General features: G+C 36.1%; 1 protein-coding gene across 6 annotated transcripts in view; it reads right to left on the bottom strand.

Annotated features, from left to right (window-relative positions):
- Positions 1-1691: 1691 nt before the first annotated feature.
- The window catches only part of stard8 (StAR related lipid transfer domain containing 8), an 83560-nt gene continuing 63709 nt past the window's right edge, over positions 1692-21542 (bottom strand). For all 6 annotated transcript variants that reach the window (XM_088596790.1, XM_088596792.1, XM_088596791.1 and 3 more), the window contains 11 exons: positions 19712-19775; positions 17988-19300; positions 17273-17446; positions 16573-16732; positions 16173-16371; positions 15307-15517; positions 10920-11034; positions 10304-10525; positions 6960-7177; positions 5742-5918; positions 1692-5063 (listed from right to left, as the gene is read on the bottom strand). In XM_088596790.1, coding sequence (XP_088452916.1) covers positions 4946-5063; positions 5742-5918; positions 6960-7177; positions 10304-10525; positions 10920-11034; positions 15307-15517; positions 16173-16371; positions 16573-16732; positions 17273-17446; positions 17988-19300; positions 19712-19775 — 2971 coding nt within the window. In that variant the 3' untranslated portion in view covers positions 1692-4945. The remainder of the gene's footprint in view (positions 5064-5741; positions 5919-6959; positions 7178-10303; positions 10526-10919; positions 11035-15306; positions 15518-16172; positions 16372-16572; positions 16733-17272; positions 17447-17987; positions 19301-19711; positions 19776-21542) is intronic.

The raw sequence follows: 21542 nt of genomic DNA, 5'->3' as shown, positions 1-21542 counted from the left end.
AAACAGGTGATCTTAGAACCATTAAACAGGAGAGATGTTTTTTTGAAGTCTCAGCTACTGAGAACTTCAATAGCTGAAATAATCTTCATATCAGCTTTTGTGTTTTCTCTAATAGAAAGTTCTATACAGGTCACACATATTTTTTAGTAATTTACAGGGATGTTTTATTCCTTAAAAAATAAGATAACACTATTTTCATTCCTTTCAACCTAGATTAAATTGCTTCAACTGTGGGCACTCATACAGTAGGTGCTCCCTAATTAATTGCCCCACTGATTCTGTTCTTGGTTGCTTAAGAAAACCTTTGTAATACAAACTTATACATTCATAGCAATTGCAATACAATATTTGTTTTTGCTTTACATATTAATGAGTACTGTAAAATATTCGCGAAAACACATGTTGATTCTACAGTATATCAGGTAGTGTGAAGAGGATATGGAGTCTTTAAAATCTGTTTACACATTAACTGCATTAAGAAAACATGTTTCATTCCAAAGCGAGTTACATACTGTATACAGTATAGGATATTTCATCCACTACTTAAATAAAGTACCCACCTGGGTAATGCATGGCAACCATTATGCAACAGCAGTCTCACTACACTTCTCCAACAGATCAGTGAGAAACTTTCAATTAAGGAGAGCTTTAATAGCAAGATTGCTGAAGCCCAGAGTGAAATTTTTGAGACATCAGGGTTAAGAGCCCTGCACTTTTGTGATAGCTTAATTACAAAATGAATAATTACACCTCCTATTTAAAACCATTTTTATTTTCCATTCAGACAATGAAATTAGATTTGATTCTATATCACTAAACCAATAGCTTAAAATGTAGTGATGAAAAGAGTCCAATCCCTTAGTGCGCTCTTTAACAGTTAGTGACAGTGTCCTTTTCTATGGTTAAAGATTATTTCTGTTAAATCTTGTGAAAACAAGTCTTATGTTACCTCTGTGAGGAACCTCGCACTACTAAATAAATAACTTGAAAATGTAAATAGCCTTGATGTATATTTGGACAATATATTTTTTTCAACAAAGAGGTGTAAGCTGTGCATTACATGTACAGTATACAGAGACTAATTTTGCTCTATCAATGCTATGAAATTTTCTGGTGTTATTTTAAAAATTTAAAAATTTTATTTGCATTTCAGGATCATTTGTTGTAAAACTGTGCTGTGGATTGTAGTTGTTATATGCTATTTATAGTGCAACTTGATTATCATTTACTTACACTTTTGATTTTAGGTCAGAAAAGGCTTGAACATCACAAAAGGATGACATTTGGTGAAAGCACTGTATATTGTTATGTTATTCTATGATACATAATGAAAAGTATAATTAAATGTGAATTATGCATAATTATAATATGATGTAAAAATAGTTGTATACAAACTGTATATATATTCAAAAGGAAACCTATACATTTTCAGGAAAACACTAATGCAAAATAAAAAGACATTTTTAAACAAGACAGTTTTTGCATAAAGTCTCTTCACAGACCATCAGTTTAACAACCACTGGTTACTATGGCTCTTGTTTGCATGGTGTTTGTAATAGCCTACATAAATTAAGCTATTTCGTATTCCAATAAGTTCCATTCAATATACATGGCATTCATGGTGCATATAGGATATACCACATGTTTTACTTGGTTAAAAAAATTAAGACAAAAGAGAATGAAAAGACACCTTCCCTTTTCAAACATTTATTTTTTGCTGCATACAAAGCAATACAATACATATTGGTAGTAAAAAAACTCATTTAGAACAGAAGACATAACATAAATAATCAATTTAAATATCTTCAAGAAAATACATCAACACTAACCTTATCATTGGCAGTGTATTTGGTAACATGACTCTATATACTGTATGTAAAATGAATTGAAGCAGCACACAATAAAAAAGGTTTTTAAAAAGGCAAAAAAATAAGTAAAGTATGTGTTAGTTTTATACAAGGAATGTAATACTGTCAGTTATAAGTACTGTCTTTATTTTAAATTAACATTGGACATATAGATATATTTTAGTTTACTTCATGAAATTAATAGCATTTATTTAAACAATTTGAAAGCATAGCTGCCATTTACAGTGAAGCAACATACAAAATAAGATTTCTTTTTACACTTGCAGATATAGGATATGACAGGACTTGTTTCACATCTCTGTAGAAATGAGGAACTCTGTAAGGGGACTTAACCAGGATACGTTCAAGTAGGTAGCTGCGTCAGCATGCGTAGGCTGCAAAGGAACAGGTAAAGGTTTATTCCATGCTGAAAAGAAAAGAGACACAATGTTTCAACACAGGCTAAGAAAGATTGTGCCTCTTTTCTTTCCAGCATGGAATAAACCCTTTCCAAACCAGGATATGTCTAGTGTCCCAAGTAAGAAATGATTGGGCCAAAGAATCATTATCAAAAAAATGACAACTGCTGCTCTTAATACACATTCTTTGAAACATTTCAGGGTTAAAGTGTTTTAAAAGCAAGAAGATGGCATTATAAATTATGGGATATATGAATACTTAATATCTCTTATTGTACTTATTATATTTAATAAAGATACCTCAAAAGTTCATTTAATTTTTTTAATTAGATCAGATTTTATCTAATGAAACTAAAACTGAAGACAGATGAATTACATTATGTCATTAAAATGTTGATTGTGCAATTTATTTCTTTTAAAAAGACTGAATTTTCCATAATGTAGTAAGAGGCAGCTTTCGTGAAAAACATGGCCTAATATTAACTAACAATACCTTCCCCCACAACAAAAAAAAGAAAAAAGGACTATCAGTTTAAATACAAGAAAAAGAAAATTGTGACCAAGCTCAACCACCATCTGACATTTTATATGCAGAGTATTTCCTCTTACACTTTCAAAATCACTATATTTTCTGATTCGAGAATATGGTTGGGGGGAGAACAAGTAATTTTAAGCACCGTTATACTGCTGCGGGTTCAATAAATTGTTTCTAAATTATCTTATAGGTCTCTTATTAATTTCACATGCGCTAAATCTGTGACAGCCGATATGCTAGACCAGAAAGCGTCTGTGATAATACTACCTAGAAGTCCTTAAAGAAGAGAAAACAAAGTCTCCTGTCTTTAAACAGCAGCTTCTGTCCTTTTTGTGCTGATGAATAAATAAATATCCTGTTCCCCGCTGTAAATAGTGTCAAAGTCTTAGTCACATATAGAATATCAAGTATTCCACATGCCGTCATTAATTTTACAAACACATGTTCTTTCAGACATACAACTTATAGATGCATGTCCACATCAGTTAAGGACTTCTTCAATCACAGAGATCAAAGGTTCCATGTACTGTACATCAGTGTTGGCAAATAAAAGATACTCAGATTCATGGAAGAAAGATGAAGGTCTATCTATTTTATTCCCAAGATGAAATCCAAAGTGAAGCTTCCAAATAAACAGATGCTACATTAAAGCATCCTTTTGGCAAATATAACTTTAAAAGTTTCATTCCATAAAAAGATTAAAAAGACAGACTGAAGTAAATCATTATATTTGAGGTTTCATGAAGTAACATTTTGTGATAATCAGCTTAAAGTCCCCAAAGAAAAGCTACTGTTTTTTTTTGTTAAAATTGAACTTAATGAACGGATTCTGATAATATACATTTTGGTTTACAGGGCTTTCTGCAAATTCACTGGCAAAAGGTTCAGAAAACAATGAAGGTGACATGGTGTAACCGAGTAACTTTGGGTTTAGGGCACATCAGGACTTATAAAATACGGGAAATAAAATCACTGACAAAACACAATAGTATCCTTGCCACATTTTTAAACAAGAACTTCACATTTAATTTATAATCGGAGTTGGTTTCTCTCACTGTTCTACAGTACATCATTCATTTAATAAAAAAAGTACAGAATAACGATGGCAGACAGTTAAAACAACCAAAATATGGACTATTTAATTAAAAAGGTGCCTTTACAGAATATTACTCTTTTTTACAATTATAATATATATATTATTTAATATTACATATTTAGTGTGCAGTGCAGTCAACATGAAAGAAGATCCGTATAATATTTCTGTAGCAAAGGGACAAAGTTGGGTAACTAGTTAAAGATCTAGAAATTATATATAAAACATTAAACATTTCTTTTGGTACAAGATAAAAAATACATGAATATTCTGAAAATATGCTACTTCCACTGTCTGTAAGACAGATAAAGACACAGCAGCAAAGATGAATACATTAGATTATATTAATGCTGTAGTTTACAGGAAAGAGAATAACCAATCCAGAAATTGTAAGTTGCAAACAACTAACTAAAAGACATCAATAAAACCTATGCCTTGCATCAATTTATAAACTTACATGAGGAATACAGATTTTTTCTAAATTGGGTGTACAGTACAGTATATATGTATATTTTATCCAAAGATGTCTCATTTCCAATATTAGAGAGGTGTGCAACACACAGTGTTTTGTTAGTTGCTTGATTTATCGTTTTAATTGTTAAAATATTATATACTGTATGCATTGTTCTTAATATCACTCCAAAATTAATGGAATCCCACAAGTGAGGTAAAAAACCACATTTTTTAAAAATTCCATGAGTTAATCAATAATATCCTCTTTGTTTCTGCTGTATGACCAAATTATCATCCTCGGAATCTAAAATAACACCAAGGTGATTATCAGTGTGGTGTTTTCCCATGGGGCATGGATGTATTTTAAAATACTAAAGTTGTTTGAGGGGGTATACAGAAATCAGACTAAGAGCAGCTTTACATATGCATAATGGTTAAATATTCACATTGCCCAATGTTAACACTTATGGTATTCGATCAAAACAAAGCTGCATTTCTTTCTAGTAAAATACCACACTCTGCATCAGAGTAAGAGTTTCACCAAAAAAAATCCAGTTCTGGGATTCTTATCTTCAGATTTAAGAATCTTCATGTCACTCTACAGCTTTGTTTCAGGTCCTCTGGCAGTTAATACAGGGAAGGAGTCTCGTATCTTAGCAACCTCCACGGCGCAGAGATGCCCAAACACTTTATTATACCAGTCAGGAGAGCGGCCCCTGAAAACACCAGGAACAATCATTGATTCACTTAATTCTGCCTTCTTAAAACTTTGCTAAAAATGTATAATATTTGTCTTATATGTTGTGTGCACTTGATTATATGTTTAATTATAATATTTAAGACAAAAACCTTGAAAACAAGAACTTATTTAATTCACCTTCATACTGTATGTTTTTCACTTTGGAGTCAAGGTTTTTGGCTCAAATGTTTTGTAGTTAAAGCAGTTTAAATCTCCTCCTTGGCTTCCCATGTCTGGTCCTTGAGGCCAGCAGCCTGATCTCAGATCTCCTTAAATCATCAACAGCTAAGGGGTTATTCACTCAAGCAAGGCTTTAACCTTTATCCCCAGGTCTGACGTTACTGATAATTTAAGGACACCTATAAAACGTGTAGGACTACTGCCTTCAGGGATATTATTGAGAATTGGTTCTGGTTTAAAAAAGACATCACAGAAAACTTAAATACTGCACAAAAACATGGCACTATCAACTGGCTCTCTTCCCTGTCAGAAAAATATGTAAATCTATATATTTAATAACTAGGTTTAAGTGCACAAACTAGAAATATTTATACATCTTTTGCTGCAACCTATGAATACACAACAAGATTTTCTCATGCTGGGACATGACAGGCTGCCTGACTAAAACAGTTGGATGCTCTTTTGCCTGGCTCACCTTAGGTCAGCTCTGCAGATGTGCATCAGTCTGGAGCGGCCCCCGCCACAGGGCTCAATGAGGTACTGTGAAGTGAGCAGCACTGCCCGCAGACGTCCTTCCAGTTGCACCTTGTCATGCTCAACCGACGAGGACACCAGCACACAGGCCCCCTTTGGCAGGTCACTACACCACTTCCTGAGAACACACACCGACAGCTCTGTTCAGACCTTACTGTACCTTCTGTATTCCCCAGAACAAAACACACAGGTCTCAACAACAAAATCGAGTTAAGCATTAAACTATACAGTATACACATAGAGCCAAACTGAACTTATATATATTTCAGAAAGGTTTTGTAGGCAGCACGATAGTGCAGTGGGAGTTGGTATGTTCTCCCCGTGTTCACGTGGGTTTTCTCTCACAGTCCAAAATTATTACATATTACACATTGGTAGGTTAACTGGTTTCTGGGAAAATTGGCCCTGGGTTTGAGTGTGTGCATGTCTGTGTTTGCCCTGTCATGGAGTGGCGTTATGTCCAGGGTATACCCTGCCTTGTGCCCTTTGTTTGCCGAGCTCTTGCTCCCCCACAGCTCTGGATTGGAAGAAGCAGTTAAAAGTGGATGGATGGAAATGCTGGGTCTGAACAAAGCTATAGCTTTTTCAGCAGATGTAAGGAAGTCAAATCTCCAGTCTCTTTTTAACATCACTCTGCACTAGATCTGAAGGTGTTTTGTAACTTTAAATGTTTTAGACATATGTTTTGAATTCGAGGACTACCTGTTATGACTAAGAAGGGAAAGTCATTTCATTAACCCTCAACAAAAGCGTTCTTGTTCTATCCTAATAAAGGGTCATTGAGGCTGTCACAATCCAGATACAGTACAAAGGGTAAAAAAAAAAGATTAGATCTCAGTTAAAGACTGAGCTCCATAAAAAGAAACTCCCTTAATCCAGTCACATGTTAATGAGCTTTAAAATCAAAATTAAACAACATCTATAAAAATAGTCAAGGTCACTACCAAGAAATTAGTAGTAGTTCTTTTAGGAGTGTCTATATGGGTGTAAATGAATAACAGCTCTTACATAAATGAATCGTCACCTTCCCATATGTAACAGCTGAATAATTTAGAACCAGTAAAAGCCGTAGGAAATACATTTTTTAGGTAAAATACCAGCCAGTTTAGGCTGTGGTGCTACTCATGTATACAGTAATAGGACTGTGCAGTTCTTCTACCTGAGCACAAGGAAATCTCTTCTGGGGTGTGGTGCCATACTGTCCGTCACATAATGAAAGATCTCTGTATTTTTGTCTAGGGCCTCAATCACTCTGCCATGCAGCAAATCATCATCCCACAGGTGCCTTTCTCTTAGCACTCTGTGCAGCACTGTCACAGGTGGGGCTTCAATTTCTGTCGAGGCCTTCCAGAGACGAAGGGGATGCCCATCACCCACCTGCAAATGCAAGAGACAAGGCAAATTGCATTAGTTTGCAATGAAAAGGCACATCGTGTCCTTGTTTTACAGAAATTACAAAGAAAAAGGAAATACACAAATGAACATTTTGTTTTTAACCATCCTAAATTCTGCAGAAATCTAAAACCTACATTTTCTTCTGTACATAAAGCCTGAACAAGAGCTGTCAGTGTTGAGAACTGCTTCAAGTAAAAAATGTATAATGTGACTAAAGCTTACTTGAGACCGTGTACAATAAAAAAGACCACCCTCTGCAAAGTGAATTATCAGGATTATAGGACTTTATTTGAAGTAACCTGTTCCATGGGGTCTTTCATTTTAAAAAGAATAATTTATAATCCTTTTTCCTGTTTTCTCTGAAGCTCCGGAAGCCATGTAAAGTGTTAGAAGACACCAACGAACAATAGACATCAGTAAACTAAGACAGCACTTTTCAACCAATTCCAACACGTAAAAGCCAAAGAAACTAAATGTAATTCAATAAAATTGTAAGACAGGCAACACTGATACAATGCCCATATGATGAGTTCTAATAACAATGTTCCAAAACTCATATGATTTTAGGAGAATGTCACAAAATATTTAATCCCTATTTTGGATGCATGTACAGTGCCTTGCGAAAGTATTCGGCCCCCTTGAACTTTTCAACCTTTTGCCACATTTCAGGCTTCAAACATAAAGATATAATTTTTTTTATTTTATGTGAAGAATCACCAACAAGTGGGACACAATTGTGAAGTGGAACGAAATCTATTGGATTTTTGAAACTTTTTTAACTAATAAAAAAATGAAAAGTGGGGCGTGCAAAATTATTCGGCCCCTTTACTTTCAGTGCAGCAAACTCACTCCAGAAGTTCAGCGAGGATCTCTGAATGATCCAATGTTGTCCTAAATGACTGATGGTGATAAATAGAATCCACCTGTGTGTAATCAAGTCTCTGTATAAATGCACCTGCTCTGTGATAGTCTCAAGGTTCTGTTGAAAGCGCAGAGAGCATCATGAAGACCAAGGAACACACCAGGCAGGTCCGTAATACTGTTGTGGAGAAGTTTAAAGCCGGATTTGGATACAAAAAGATTTCCCAAGCTTCAAACATCCCAAGGAGCACTGTGCAAGCTATCATCTTGAAATGGAAGGAGTATCAGACCACTGCAAATCTACCAAGACCTGGCCGTCCCTCTAAACTTTCAGCTCAGACAAGGAGAAGACTGATCAGAGATGCAGCCAAGAGGCCCATGATCACTCTGGATGAACTGCAGAGAACTACAGCTGAGGTGGGAGAGTCTGTCCATAAGACAACAATCAGTCTTACACTGCACAAATCTGGCCTTTATGGAAGAGTGGCAAGAAGAAAGCCATTTCTCAAAGATATCCATAAAAAGTCTCGTCTAAAGTTTGCCACAAGCCACCTGGGAGACACCCCAAACATGTGGAAGAAGGTGCTCTGGTCAGATGAAACCAAAATCGAACTTTTTGGCCACAATGCAAAACGATATGTTTGGCGTAAAAGCAACACAGCTCATCACCCTCAACACACCATCCCCACTGTCAAACATGGTGGTGGCAGCATCATGGTTTGGGCCTGCTTTTCTTCAGCAGGGACAGGGAAGATGGTTAAAATTGAGGGGAAGATGGATGCAGCCAAATACAGGACCATTCTGGATGAAAACCTGTTGGAGTCTGCAAAAGACCTGAAACTGGGACGGAGATTTATCTTCCAACAAGACAATGATCCCAAACATACAGCAAAATCTACAAAGGAATGGTTCACAAATAAACGTATCCAGGTGTTTGAATGGCCAAGTCAAAGTCCAGACCTGAATCCAATCGAGAATCTGTGGAAAGAGCTGAAAACTGCTGTTCACAAACGCTCTCCATCCAACCTCACTGAGCTCGAGCTGTTTTGCAAGGAAGAATGGGCAAGAATTTCAGTCTCTCGATGTGCAAAACTGATAGAGACATACCCCAAGCGACTTGCAGCTGTAATCGCAGCAAAAGGTGGCTCTACAAAGTATTAACGCAAGGGGGCCGAATAATTTTGCACGCCCCACTTTTCATTTTTTTATTAGTTAAAAAAGTTTCAAAAATCCAATAGATTTCGTTCCACTTCACAATTGTGTCCCACTTGTTGGTGATTCTTCACATAAAATAAAAAATTTATATCTTTATGTTTGAAGCCTGAAATGTGGCAAAAGGTTGAAAAGTTCAAGGGGGCCGAATACTTTCGCAAGGCACTGTACTTTCAGAAATACAGTCAATATGGTGCACATTTTTTAGATTAATTTGAAAAAACTGTCAGTTTTCACATAACTATCTAAAATCCTGAATTAGGTCACCACAATTTCAAGATCCAAAACTGGCAAGCAACTAGAGAATTTTTTTGCCTTTTAAAAACGTGCCAGTTGAAGCAGACGTGCACAAGAAAATGTAACTTGTGTCCTACTTTTTCAATGTAAATTCTTTCCTTGTAAGGATGAAAATGTACCAAAAACATATAGAACCCATAACATCAATTCTTAATGTCTATATCCATCATTTAGGGTTGGTTAGTGTTACATGTTAAGCACTATATCAAATGTTTTATTACCTTATGTTTATTGTACTGTTTACCAAATAATTAGAATAGGGCCTCAACACTCATGAGCTGAGCAATTATATCCATCCATCCATTTTCTACATACTTCATCCAATTCAGGGTCACAGGGGAGCTGGAGCCTATCCCCTCAAGACAGGATACACTCTGGACAGGACATCAGTCCATCACAGGGCACACACAGACACACACACACACTCACACAAGTTTTATTTATTATAGAACAAGCATGTTTTTGGACTATAGGAGCTTTATTTGGTTGCAACCAAGCCAATAGTAAATTGTCCAGATACAAATAACATATCCTTGTTTATTTCTTTAAAATTTCCAAATGTGGAAACTTCTTCAACACTTTCACTTGTAGTTGATTGAAATCATCAATAATATGAATCTCCCATACAAAAATCAGTTAAAACTGTGCTAAAAGTCAAACCCAGGCTAATAAGGTCTTTGTAGTGCACTTAATGTACTATAATGCAGAGTAAAAAAAAACAACATATACAGTATGAACCTTTTTGTATGACAGTTCGGTGTTCTCAGGACCAGGGGTGTTCTGCCAGCCTCTAATTTTCTCCGCTGACTCTCTTAACAGGCTTTTGATACTCTCTTCTAAGTAGGCCTGATAATACCCAGGCTCTCTGTTCAGGGTAACACCAAGCTCCTCCAAAGGAAGTGGCTGTGCATCAGCAGCCACGTAGGAATTCCGGGATTGCAACATCATATCGTGAGGAATCTGTTTTAGAAAAAAAGAACTGGTAAATATAACATTAAAAACCAAATACATTTTTTATTCTATTGAGGTATGTCTACTAAGATTTTAATGTTTTAAATAAAGTTGAATGAAAATGTGGTAAATTCTTATTAAATGTTTTGTTTTAAAATAATTTGTCCTGCTTCCTGGTGTTATATTGTGGAAAATGGTGTCTCTGATGGTTCTTTGTAAAAACAGAGATCCCATAACCTCTATTTAAACAATTATAGTATAGTTGAGTGTTAAATACAAGTTTGAACACTTAATTATAACATAAACAAAGGAAAACAATACTACAAGGTTCAGGTTTGCCAACTGTTTGGTCCAGGTCAGTTAATCCTGAGCCACTACTAGCTACATCAAGACTATGATCTACCTGAAAGAGCTTCTTGCACTCCATGATCATGTGACTGAGTCCCTGGGTAGCTGCCATGTTCTCGTTTAGGTCCTTTTGATCAGGTTTGCCAACTGTCCCCTTCCTGTGTATCAATCTGTCAGAAAACAAGCAGGTCCAGTTTTCAAGTTTCAAATGCAATTTATGTTTGACCACCTGAATACTAGAACTGAATGAATCTTAAATTGATAACCTGCAATGCGAAGAGAAACACAAGAACCTACAATGCCCTCTACATTTAAAGGCCCCAACAAAATAGGAACAAAAAACATCACATGGCAAATAGTTATGGATTGGATTTAGGATTTTCTTTAATTTTCTGAGCAAGAAGTGTTATTCAATCGGTAAATAACGTATAGATACAGTTATTTGATGTTTATTGTTCTTATTTCATCAGGGAATTCAATACATTTGTATCTGTCATTCTAAAATGTGTGCTCACACCCACATAATCAACACACAATACTGAACATATAATACAAATATATAGTTTATAATTGTTTTTTTTAGGAGACAAACCATTAAAGAGGCATATTGAGCTTTGATTGATTCTACTGATAAAAACTCCTGTAACACACTTACATTTTATGAGTCTATTCCAAAATTGGAATTAATTGAGTTTTTCTTCTTCTTTTACCAAACCATATACCATTACTTCTGGAATTCCACATCTGCATTACAAACTAGGCTTTGCTTCACCACTTTTAACACTTTCAGTAATCTCAACTTTTCTTTGACTGTACAGTATACATATTTTTTTCTTTTAGTGATCATTTCTACAGTTCAGTTAACTTTCTAATGAATGGCCAGCTCTGAGTAAAAATAATTTGGAAGGGATTCCTGTTCTGGCCAACTCATTTTCAATTCAACGTGTGCTTTACCCTTCTAAGAGTGGTTTGAAAGTTGAGCAGATAATGCAGTTTTACTTTGTGTTTAGGAGAGTACCACAAGAATGCATATGCACAATGCGAAATAAGTATAATTTCTTGTCCCAGCATGTGTCGCCAAAGTATTTGACAGTTAATTATGATTCAGTTGTATTCTTGTCTAATGACCTATCATAATTAAATTATTTTCAGTATGTAACTGATATTCGATCTGAAAAATGTGTCCTGTCTGTGCCGGATGGCCTCTGCCAAGTGCTAAGATAATATCAGATACAGAATTCAGAAATTCTATAAAGAATCATTTTTTAATCAGAGAACCCGCCAAAAGAAAAAAAAAACACAAACCCTGTGTATCTGTGCATACATTGAGCACTTAAAAGTTGGAATCTGTATCTATCGAAAATATATCTGACAACATCATGTGAAAAAATGTAAAAAACATTAACAAGCTGCCACTGCATTGCTTCTAACAAAATAATAAACATGCAATATGTGTGTGGAATAAATTCTACCAAGAAAAACAAAATGCATTTCAGTGGCCCATATTCAAGAAAAACGTGTTTCACTGGACAATGAAGTCAGTAAATAAGTTCATTAGCACGAGTGCAATACAAAGGAACATTTTCTCCTTAAGAACAGTATGAAGCCTTCAGACTAAATTTTAAGATGTGAAACAGTGGTACTGCTTGAAAGTTATTCAACAGAGCTCAAAGAAAAGCTTGAAAAGGCACTGTCATTAACGCAGTCATCTTCTTTAAAACTTAATTTGGGAACACACATCACTTGATTGATGGGCTTACACTTGACAAAGCTAGAGAATCTATCAACATATTGACCCTCATCATTGAAGACTACAGAATTTGCCCTCTATTCCAAAGCAATAAAACATTCAGTATCTGCCTTGGGAGATATGATAATAATCATGGTACATCTATAACTGTGCTGAAATGAAATTCAGTATATTGAGTTTGCACTTTAACAGCAACCTCTTATTGATGCATGTATCTCTGTCATATACTGTATAACCCTCCATGAGAATATATTTATATGGTAATGCCCTGAATATTATATCAATGTTGTTATTATGACAATTACGTCATTAGTGACAATTAATCTAATTATTCTAGAACAGTGATTTTTAATCCTCTGATAAACTGCAGCCTTTTCCAGTTCCATATCCCCCATCTTAGTAAGCTTATATTAAATAACATCACATTCACTTGGTTCAATGTTTGTTCACACTAAATAAATGCTATGTATTTAAGAGTCTTTTTGGAACAAGAAACATAAAGATACAATCGTTGAAAGAGAACATCCCTATCTCCACCATTATAAAAGACAAATTTGTTGAAGTCCACTCCCATTCCAAGATAGGTCCCTCCAGTCACTAATACCGTACACACTTTATAACTGCTCAAGGAAGACTGAATACCGTAAGAATGTTTAAGACTAAAATTTTGTTATTGATTTTAATGCTATAATGGAGTATTATTCACTTGGCAAGTGTAGACATTAATTATGGCACTTATAAGCAACATATCTATTCTGAAATTTTCCCAAAAGAAAAATAACATTTACAAAATCAACTAATTTATATATGAATATACAGTGAATGTATATGAGCCAGTAGATAGGGTATTACAAAGACTACTGTTCTGATTTTGTAACACTGAATAATAATAATAATTTACATTATTACTGAGCACCCTCTACCACCAGTGTGCAGCACCCACCTGGATGATGCAGCAGCAGTCACAGTGTACACAGTACACTCAACACACACCAGCTATCAGTGAGGAGGTGAACAGAGCAATGAAGCAAGTTCATAAATGGGGATTATTAGGAGGCCATGATTGGTAAATGCCAACGGGAAACTTGGACAGGCTGCCAGGTTAACAACCCTACTCTTTTCTAGGCCCTGGGATTTTTTAAATAACCACAGACATCAGGTTCTCGGTTTTATGTCTCATCTCAAGCACAGCATCTTTTTACAGTATAGTGTCCCTGTCATTATACTGGGGCATTGTGACCCTGACAGACTGCAGGGTAAGTGACCCCTAATACCTCTTCCACCAGCAACCTTATCTTTCCCAGGAGGTCTCCCATCCAGGTTCTGGACAGGCTCACACCTGCTTAGACTCAGTGGGTTGCCAGTTGTGAATTGCAGGGTGATATAGCTTTTGGTATCATTTCTACTGAATGGAATGTAAAATGAAGTAGCACAGAGCTGATTTCTATTACCTTGGAATTCAGTAAAAGATGAGTAAATCTTACGTTAGACAGCTAAGCCAATCAAAAAACAAAATGTTCTTATAACAAGAGCAAACAATTCAGTGTGAAAGACATGCGTATTCATAAAATTCAACAGCATTTTGACAAGGCTGCCAACAGCAGCTTTCCCTATTTTTGTGAAAGGGTACATTTAACAGGTCAGGAGAAATAAATCTCTATAAGAACAAGACATTTTGCTTCAAAATTCCAGGGTTCACTGGTTATGACAGCCTGACAAGCTGTGTGAATAAAGACACTAGAGACACTGTAGTTCCCCTGTTTCTGAGTATCACAAGAGAAATGTTTGAGAAAATGGCAAGGACTATCTAATGTGATGCTGAAGACAAGACTGTACAGATACTATAACTGAAATACTATTAATAGAGGGTGGAAAAGAACAATTTTTCTCAACCAGCCTTCAAATCCTAAAAGGTTAGGATTAATAATCAGAGAATTTTCTGATTATAGATTTACAGTAAAAAAAATGTATTACTTTTACATAACCTTTTTTTTCCAACTGAGAGAGTAGCTAATTGAAAATTACAAGCAATAATGAAGAATGAAGGAAGAAACAGTGGACTTTTTTGTTCCAGACATCTGCTTTTTTCAGAGACAGCAGTCACCTGTACCTTGTGGACAAACATTGCTTTTATTTAAACTAATATCTGAATTTTCTTTTGATTAAATACAATAATAATTTGAGTTCTTCATTAAATAACCACACCCCATTTTGAAACATTTACCCATTTTTGGAAAAAAATCAGAATTTCAACACCCCTATTTACTACTAATCTACAGCATAACATTTTAAAGAATATAGTATTAATAACTCATTTGTGGCAGAAAGGGTTCACACATTTATCTCAATTGTGCATTCTCTTTGAAGTATCAGTACAGTTTATTCTAAATGATATTACAATCTAAGGTCTGAATCTGATTGTATTAGAAATAATATCTGCAGCTGTGAAGTTCTTTATCGGAGACATCTTACACACTCCCTGTCACATCCCAGAGTTTCTCCCTAAAGAAAAGAAACTAACATAAATAAATGAAACCCAAAGGCCGGCAAACTACTGTTGGCTACTAGGATTGTATGTAGATCAACTAAAAGGTCTAATTGTCCCCACTGCCAGCACAGTGGACTTCCTTTGCAGAGTTGCTGGGACTGCAAGTTTCAGCGTCAAGACAATGTCAAAGAGAAATGTTAGTACCTGGGGGAGGTGCCCTCCTTTTTGGAGACATTGAGATGGAAGATGGAGGGGGCCAGGCACACAGCCAGGTTGCCTGCAGTCATCTGGTTATCCTGGGCGGAGGCAATATCGCTCAGGAAGTAGAGCAAGGTCTGCAGCACTTCCCGGTTCTCATCCGGCAGCAGGATGACCGCCGCCTGTGCTGCCTGCAGACGCTGATCCTTTGGGACACCTGAAACAAAATGGGAGTGAACTCGACTGGATCGAGAGAGAAAGGACAAGCGAGGCTGGCCAAGAATATAATTAGCTTCAGAGCAAAAAGGATGTGCGCTGTAACAGCCTGACAGTAGACGTACCCTTTTTTTACAAAGTAAAGTCCACTACATTTGGATTTCTTATCCTGCTTCTCTCTACCCCGTGATAAAACTGTTTAGGTCTTTCTTCTGGAAGAAGAACTGCCTCTCTCTTTAATGTTCTTTTTCCAGCCTGAAAGGCTCTCATTGGTAGTACAATGCAGCCTGCCCGTGGAGATACTCCAATCTGATTAATCTAAACAAGCAGACATGACTGTGATGTGGCAGAAAGGACAGGATTCAGGTTATTTCATAAAAATGCAAATTCAGCCTATGTTTCTGATAGATTTCTTGTTTTACTTCACTTGTTGAAGAGCAGAGTAGATGTTGAATAAGAAATAGATGGCAAAACAGAAAGCACAAAACTCTTTAATAAAGAATGAGCAGAAAAAAATCCAAAAAGAACAGGGAAAACAATTATAATACGTCACTTCTGTTTCAGCTTGATTAACGACTTTTTAAGGCGCAGATCAAAAACAAAAGAATGACGGTGCAGCAGGTTGTGGCTTCCTGCTCTCTTATTCTCATACTCACATTGGTAGATCTGCAGGAATGTGTCCGTCAGCTTGCCAGTAAAGACGGGCTCTGGAAGATCCCTGAAATACTGTTTCAACATGTCAGCTACATCATAGGCCGACTGTCCCTCATAGCTCACGTGATCAGGGGAATTCTCATTGAGCTGCCTCAGCATCTGGATCCGAGACTTCACTCCTGATTTACGGAAAATACCAACCTATAGCAAAGGAAAGTTTTTTAAAAAGGCATGTAACTGTTTCCAAGCAAAATAATCCTAATGTCAGTAAAAAAAGAATTTCAAAATGACAAGAATGAATCTGTACATTACAGTAAGCTTAATAACACCTTTTTAGAATAATGTCCTTCTGTCATATTTTTGAAAATCAAAGCAGGCTATAGTAAAGAAAAATTGCCCTACCTGGTCTAGACACCGACTCCGGATGTATCTCATTGCTTGCTGGATGCTCTGTGGAAGAGGTTGCCCACTTCTCTGTACGTTGATAATGGGGGGGACACCAAAGACATTCTTGTCCCTGTAGTCAGGAACTTTGCTTCTTTTCATGAACTTTGGCACCGTCCTACAATCATGAAAAGAGCACAAATTTAGGTCAACAAACATGCACTGTCAAATCTATGCAGCATGGGTAAGCAATATTTAATGCCCAGATGACTTGTTAACAGTTTGCACAAAAAAATCTACTGTACTTCGGGTTAATAGGGTAACTCTGTAAGAGTACATTCAACGAAATGATAAAAGACTCTACTTTATGTGGTCATCAGAAACAGTAAGAAACACTGATTCATTTGAAAGTGAGTCACAGGTGCTGGGACATTCATGATATTATACACATGCCCAAATGAAAACATGCATTCACTCATGTACTAAAACAAGTTAGTTTTTACAAATTTGACAACCATATTTGATGGAATTATAAACAAATTTTTCAATATTTTAGCTAATTAAGATAAACAGTAATTTAAATGTTAACCACAGATGCAATGGGTGATCTTGGCAGTCTTTTGTGTTTTTTTCTCCTCTTCCCAAGTATGCATTATACATAGTATTTAAAGGAAAAGCTTGCAGTTATAATTAAGTTTCCACTGAGCATAATACTAACCAGCTCCAGCCCTGCTTGTTGGGCACTGAGTATTTTTCCATCATGGCGGTCAGTCTCAGTAGTGAGAACTTCTGCAGCAGGTTCAGTTGGGTTGCTGATTGCCGGTTTATCTCCAGAGATGCTGAGTTAAGGCTTGGCCTGTGAGAGTTCTGGAAGCTGTGCCACCGTAGTTTCCTAAAACAACAAGGTCATATTTACTAAATTTTATATCTTATATGTTCTCTGACATGACAACTTACATCTTCTCATTTACCCATAGTTCTAAGTCACAGCAAACTACCAATTGGTACAGTATTTTCAAACCAAGTTATACTGATAAAACTCCCTCAACAAAGTAGATTTGTTCAGGAAAGCAGACTTTGAGGAGTTCAAGTTCAAGTACAGAATGCATTTGAAATGTAAATGGTAACTCCAGAAATCTGCATTTAAAATAAAACACAACACAAACAATGTAGCAGGAACCAAAGAATTGCTGGCACATTACAATTTCTACTTTACCCCCATGAATTACAGTACACACAAAGTTACAGTAACCTCAAACTAATCAAACACAAAAGTAAAAGTATCAGTAATACTGTATCAGTATTATCTTCTTAATTACATTAACTTGTTATTACATCAAATTACTTTCAATGCCATATTATTAAGTAACTGCATTCTTATACCTAGCTTATTCTTTAAAAGTAATTTTCTGAAATAAAATACACTTTCTGACCTGTTTGGCCTAGTTAAAGATGCGCCCACACCAGAATCTCTCCGATCCCTCATTTCCATCTCTTCTGCTTCATTTAATGAATTCCCTGTACTGTCAAGGTCACTTGCTGCAGTTCCCACATCTGACATGGACTGCTCTTCAAAATGGAGACTAGAGGGGTAAACGTTTTCCTCTGTTAGCTCAGAGTCAACATCCTCAAGTTCTGGACAGATTCTCTTTGACCAGAATTCTACATTCTGCTGTAGCCCATGGACATGCTGAATAATATCATCCAAGTGCTCAAAAACATCCACCCTTCCCATATTAAAAATTTGTTCTGAGCTGCCAAGCACCTCTGGTACATTGTCATAGACACTCCCTGTAGAACTACAAGAATTCCTCCTTGCATGAAATCTTCCGAAGCCTTGAGACTCATTGCTGCTACAGACTGAAATATCAATTGACATATTGCCTGAGGCCCAGCTGCAAAGATTATCATTTGGAGTTGGACATAAACTCTCAATGGAGAGAGATTTGGGGAAAGTCCCTGGCTTATGGTCTCTGGGAAGATGCACAAATGAATTCTCCAGCACATGTTTGTGTTCTGTTTGGCTGGGATTCTTCAAACTTATCTCATAGTCCTCTAAGTAAAGTCCACTACATTTGGACCTCTGTTTCTGTTTCCCTCTACCTCCTGATGAAGAAAGATCAACTGCAGTCCTACAAATTGTCTTTGTCCTTCTTTTGAAAGAAGAACTGCCTCTCTCTTTAATGTTCTGTTTCAAGCCTGGAAGGCTGTCGTTGGTAGTACAATGCAAGCTCACAGGAGGTTGTAGAAGTCCGTTTTGGCTATTCACACTTTGGATGGCAGAGTCCTTTCCATTATCAATTTCTCTTTCTTTATCCTTTCGCCTGAAAGATTCAATTTTCCTCAGGAAGCTCTTCGACCGCTTTTTTGGTTTCTCTTTTGATGTAAGGAGATCTTTAGAAGAGCAGGACTCTGTCAAACTGTGACTGGAGAGTGCAGTCGAATCAGAACTGCGAGAGGTAAAACTGGGAAATGGCTCCGCTATGGAAATCTGACAAGGAGTTGTTCCTTTTGTGCTCCCCGTACTGCAACTGCTGTGGCTGTGAATGGAAGTGGCTTCGAGGTCACTGAAGTCACTCAGGACACTCTCCCGACTGGCTGAAGTCTTCATGGTGGTCTGAAGAACCTCGGTGCTATGAGGTGTGGGAGCAGAAAGGGAGCCCAACCTAGACCATCTTTTGCTATCCCGTTGGAATGCCCAACGGTCACTGATGGCACACAAGTCCTCCTCCTCTGAGTCTTCACTCTAAACAGAACAAAACTGTGATTTAACAGCAAGCAGATCTTATCAGTGCTGCAAAGCTTTTTAATAGAAAGAATGCCTTTATGTCCCATTTTAACTTTAATATGAGACACAACAAAAAGTATTCAAACAGTTTCTACATCTTTTAACATCAAAGTGCTTGGCAGATTCAATTAAATCATTACAGACAAAAATACTCTGTACTTAGAAGTCACAGTGATGTTAACAAATTCACATGATTTCTAGAAAAAAAATGACAAAGCTGAGAATTGAAAAGAACAGCTGCAGAGTGTTGATTCTACGGTTGTATCACAGAATAACGGTAACTTAAATTGGAAAGCTTTCAAATAATTTTACTTACACAAAGGACTGTCAATTATTTATGTAGCTGCTTTTGTTCTCGGTTGTGCCTACCTGCTTACGTTGAAAGTGGACCTCCAGCTTCATAGACGCACACTTGTTTAGGGTTGTCAGTCTCCTAAGAGGAAAATAACAAAGCCAAAAATAAAATCAACCAACCTTGTAACCCAAAACTGTTAACACTCAGATAGGATACACACATGACTGCTGAAAGGAGAAGCCCACCCCAGGTACTGTACTTGTAAGTCTCAGCTGTCAATACAAAGCAGTTTGCTGAAGAACAACAGTGTCAACAAGCCTTTAGGCAAACAGGACTCGGAGGATGTAAATCCTTTATAAATTAATAGAGTTTTTGAATAAGACCAAGCCAGCAAATTCTTTACCTCAAAGCCATAAGACTCCACAACATTTTATTTTCTTTTTTAAAGAGAATTAGATTTAAGGTTATCTTAGAAGAGCAAAACAGTTCATCACAAACACATGCAACAATATGGTTTCTCAATTATTCTTTCATTTAATAGTGAAGATTCTATTTAGATTACAAAGTTTCACAGAATATTGTAGAGAGAGAGCACTGTTTTCCCGATTATACACATTCACAAGGTTTAAATCTTTCTGGCTTTTAATTCAGGCGTGAATGGTTTACATTTTAAAGTTCAAGTTATTTTTGGAATATTCCACAAAAGCAAGACTTATCAGCAATTGGAAGCACTTTTGTCTGTCACTAAGCTGCTGGTGTTGAGGTGAAAGTAAGGAGGTACAGTAACTACAGTACACAAGCAGTAATTTAACAAAATGTGTTCACTGATAAAACAATGGCATTCACATAATCATGCAATCCACTAGAATATACTAAATTATGGAGTAGTACATAATAGATTAAAATGTCTCACATTTAAAATTGTTTTCCGTTAGTATCTGCTTAAAGTGTAGAACATTAAAGCCATTGCTCTATAAAAACTGGACAAGAAGGGGAAAAACTGACAAACCCAACTGATATTAACCATGAAAGATAGTATTTTCTCAATTAGTCTCTCTAATATAAAAAATAAAGCTCACATTAGTTTACAATAGGGTAAAATAAAATCATTAGAGATTTCAAGCCTCTAGAGTTTGAAGTGTTGATTTAATTTTTGCAACACTGAGGCATATGAATATCTATTTAATTTGGTACATAATATTTTCTTCCATAGCATGTGAAATTGTCCCAAATTATTTTAAAAGTTACTGACCCATGTAATACAAGCAGAATTAACAAACTGCCTACCTGTCCATTTTATCTGACTAATATAGACACTTTATTTTGAATAAAACTGTTCATGTTACTAGGATTAAAGCAAAACTCTAAGTTTTTGTTATTTTTTTATCACTGTAGCAAAGTTGACTCTGAAAGCTTAACAACAAATTCACTTGTGCATTTACTGACATGTAAAACATTACTGAGAAAACAAATGAACTTCCCCGTGGGTATGACAGAATACAAAATCTACTGGACACTTGGTTTCTTCTTCAGGGAGTTATGTCTAACTTTATTTGAATATGAAAGCCCTATCACATCCCTAGGCCATAAAAATCACATTTGAAGAACATTTTGCACAACTAATTTATAAAGCACTCAGCCTCTAATCAATGTGTACTACTCATAGCCCTAAAAGAGCAGTGATAGGGCTAAGAGCAGAGTGAACCTTTAACTGACAAGTCACCTTAAGCACTTTAAAAAATGAGCACAATGGTAAAAGAAATACATGTTTTTTAATGAAAAATCTTATTTCACAAATTAGAAACAGCTGTTGTGATTAAGTTAGAAAATTGAACAGCAATGAGGAAAATATCGTCCACAAAATAAATGGATATTCAACACAAATATTTGTTCAAAAAATAATGA

This window comes from Lepisosteus platostomus, chromosome 10 (assembly GCF_059453375.1).
Source record: "Lepisosteus platostomus isolate fLepPlt1 chromosome 10, fLepPlt1.hap1, whole genome shotgun sequence".
Classification (NCBI taxonomy): domain Eukaryota; kingdom Metazoa; phylum Chordata; class Actinopteri; order Semionotiformes; family Lepisosteidae; genus Lepisosteus; species Lepisosteus platostomus.
This window is presented reverse-complemented; position numbering and strand designations above follow the sequence as displayed.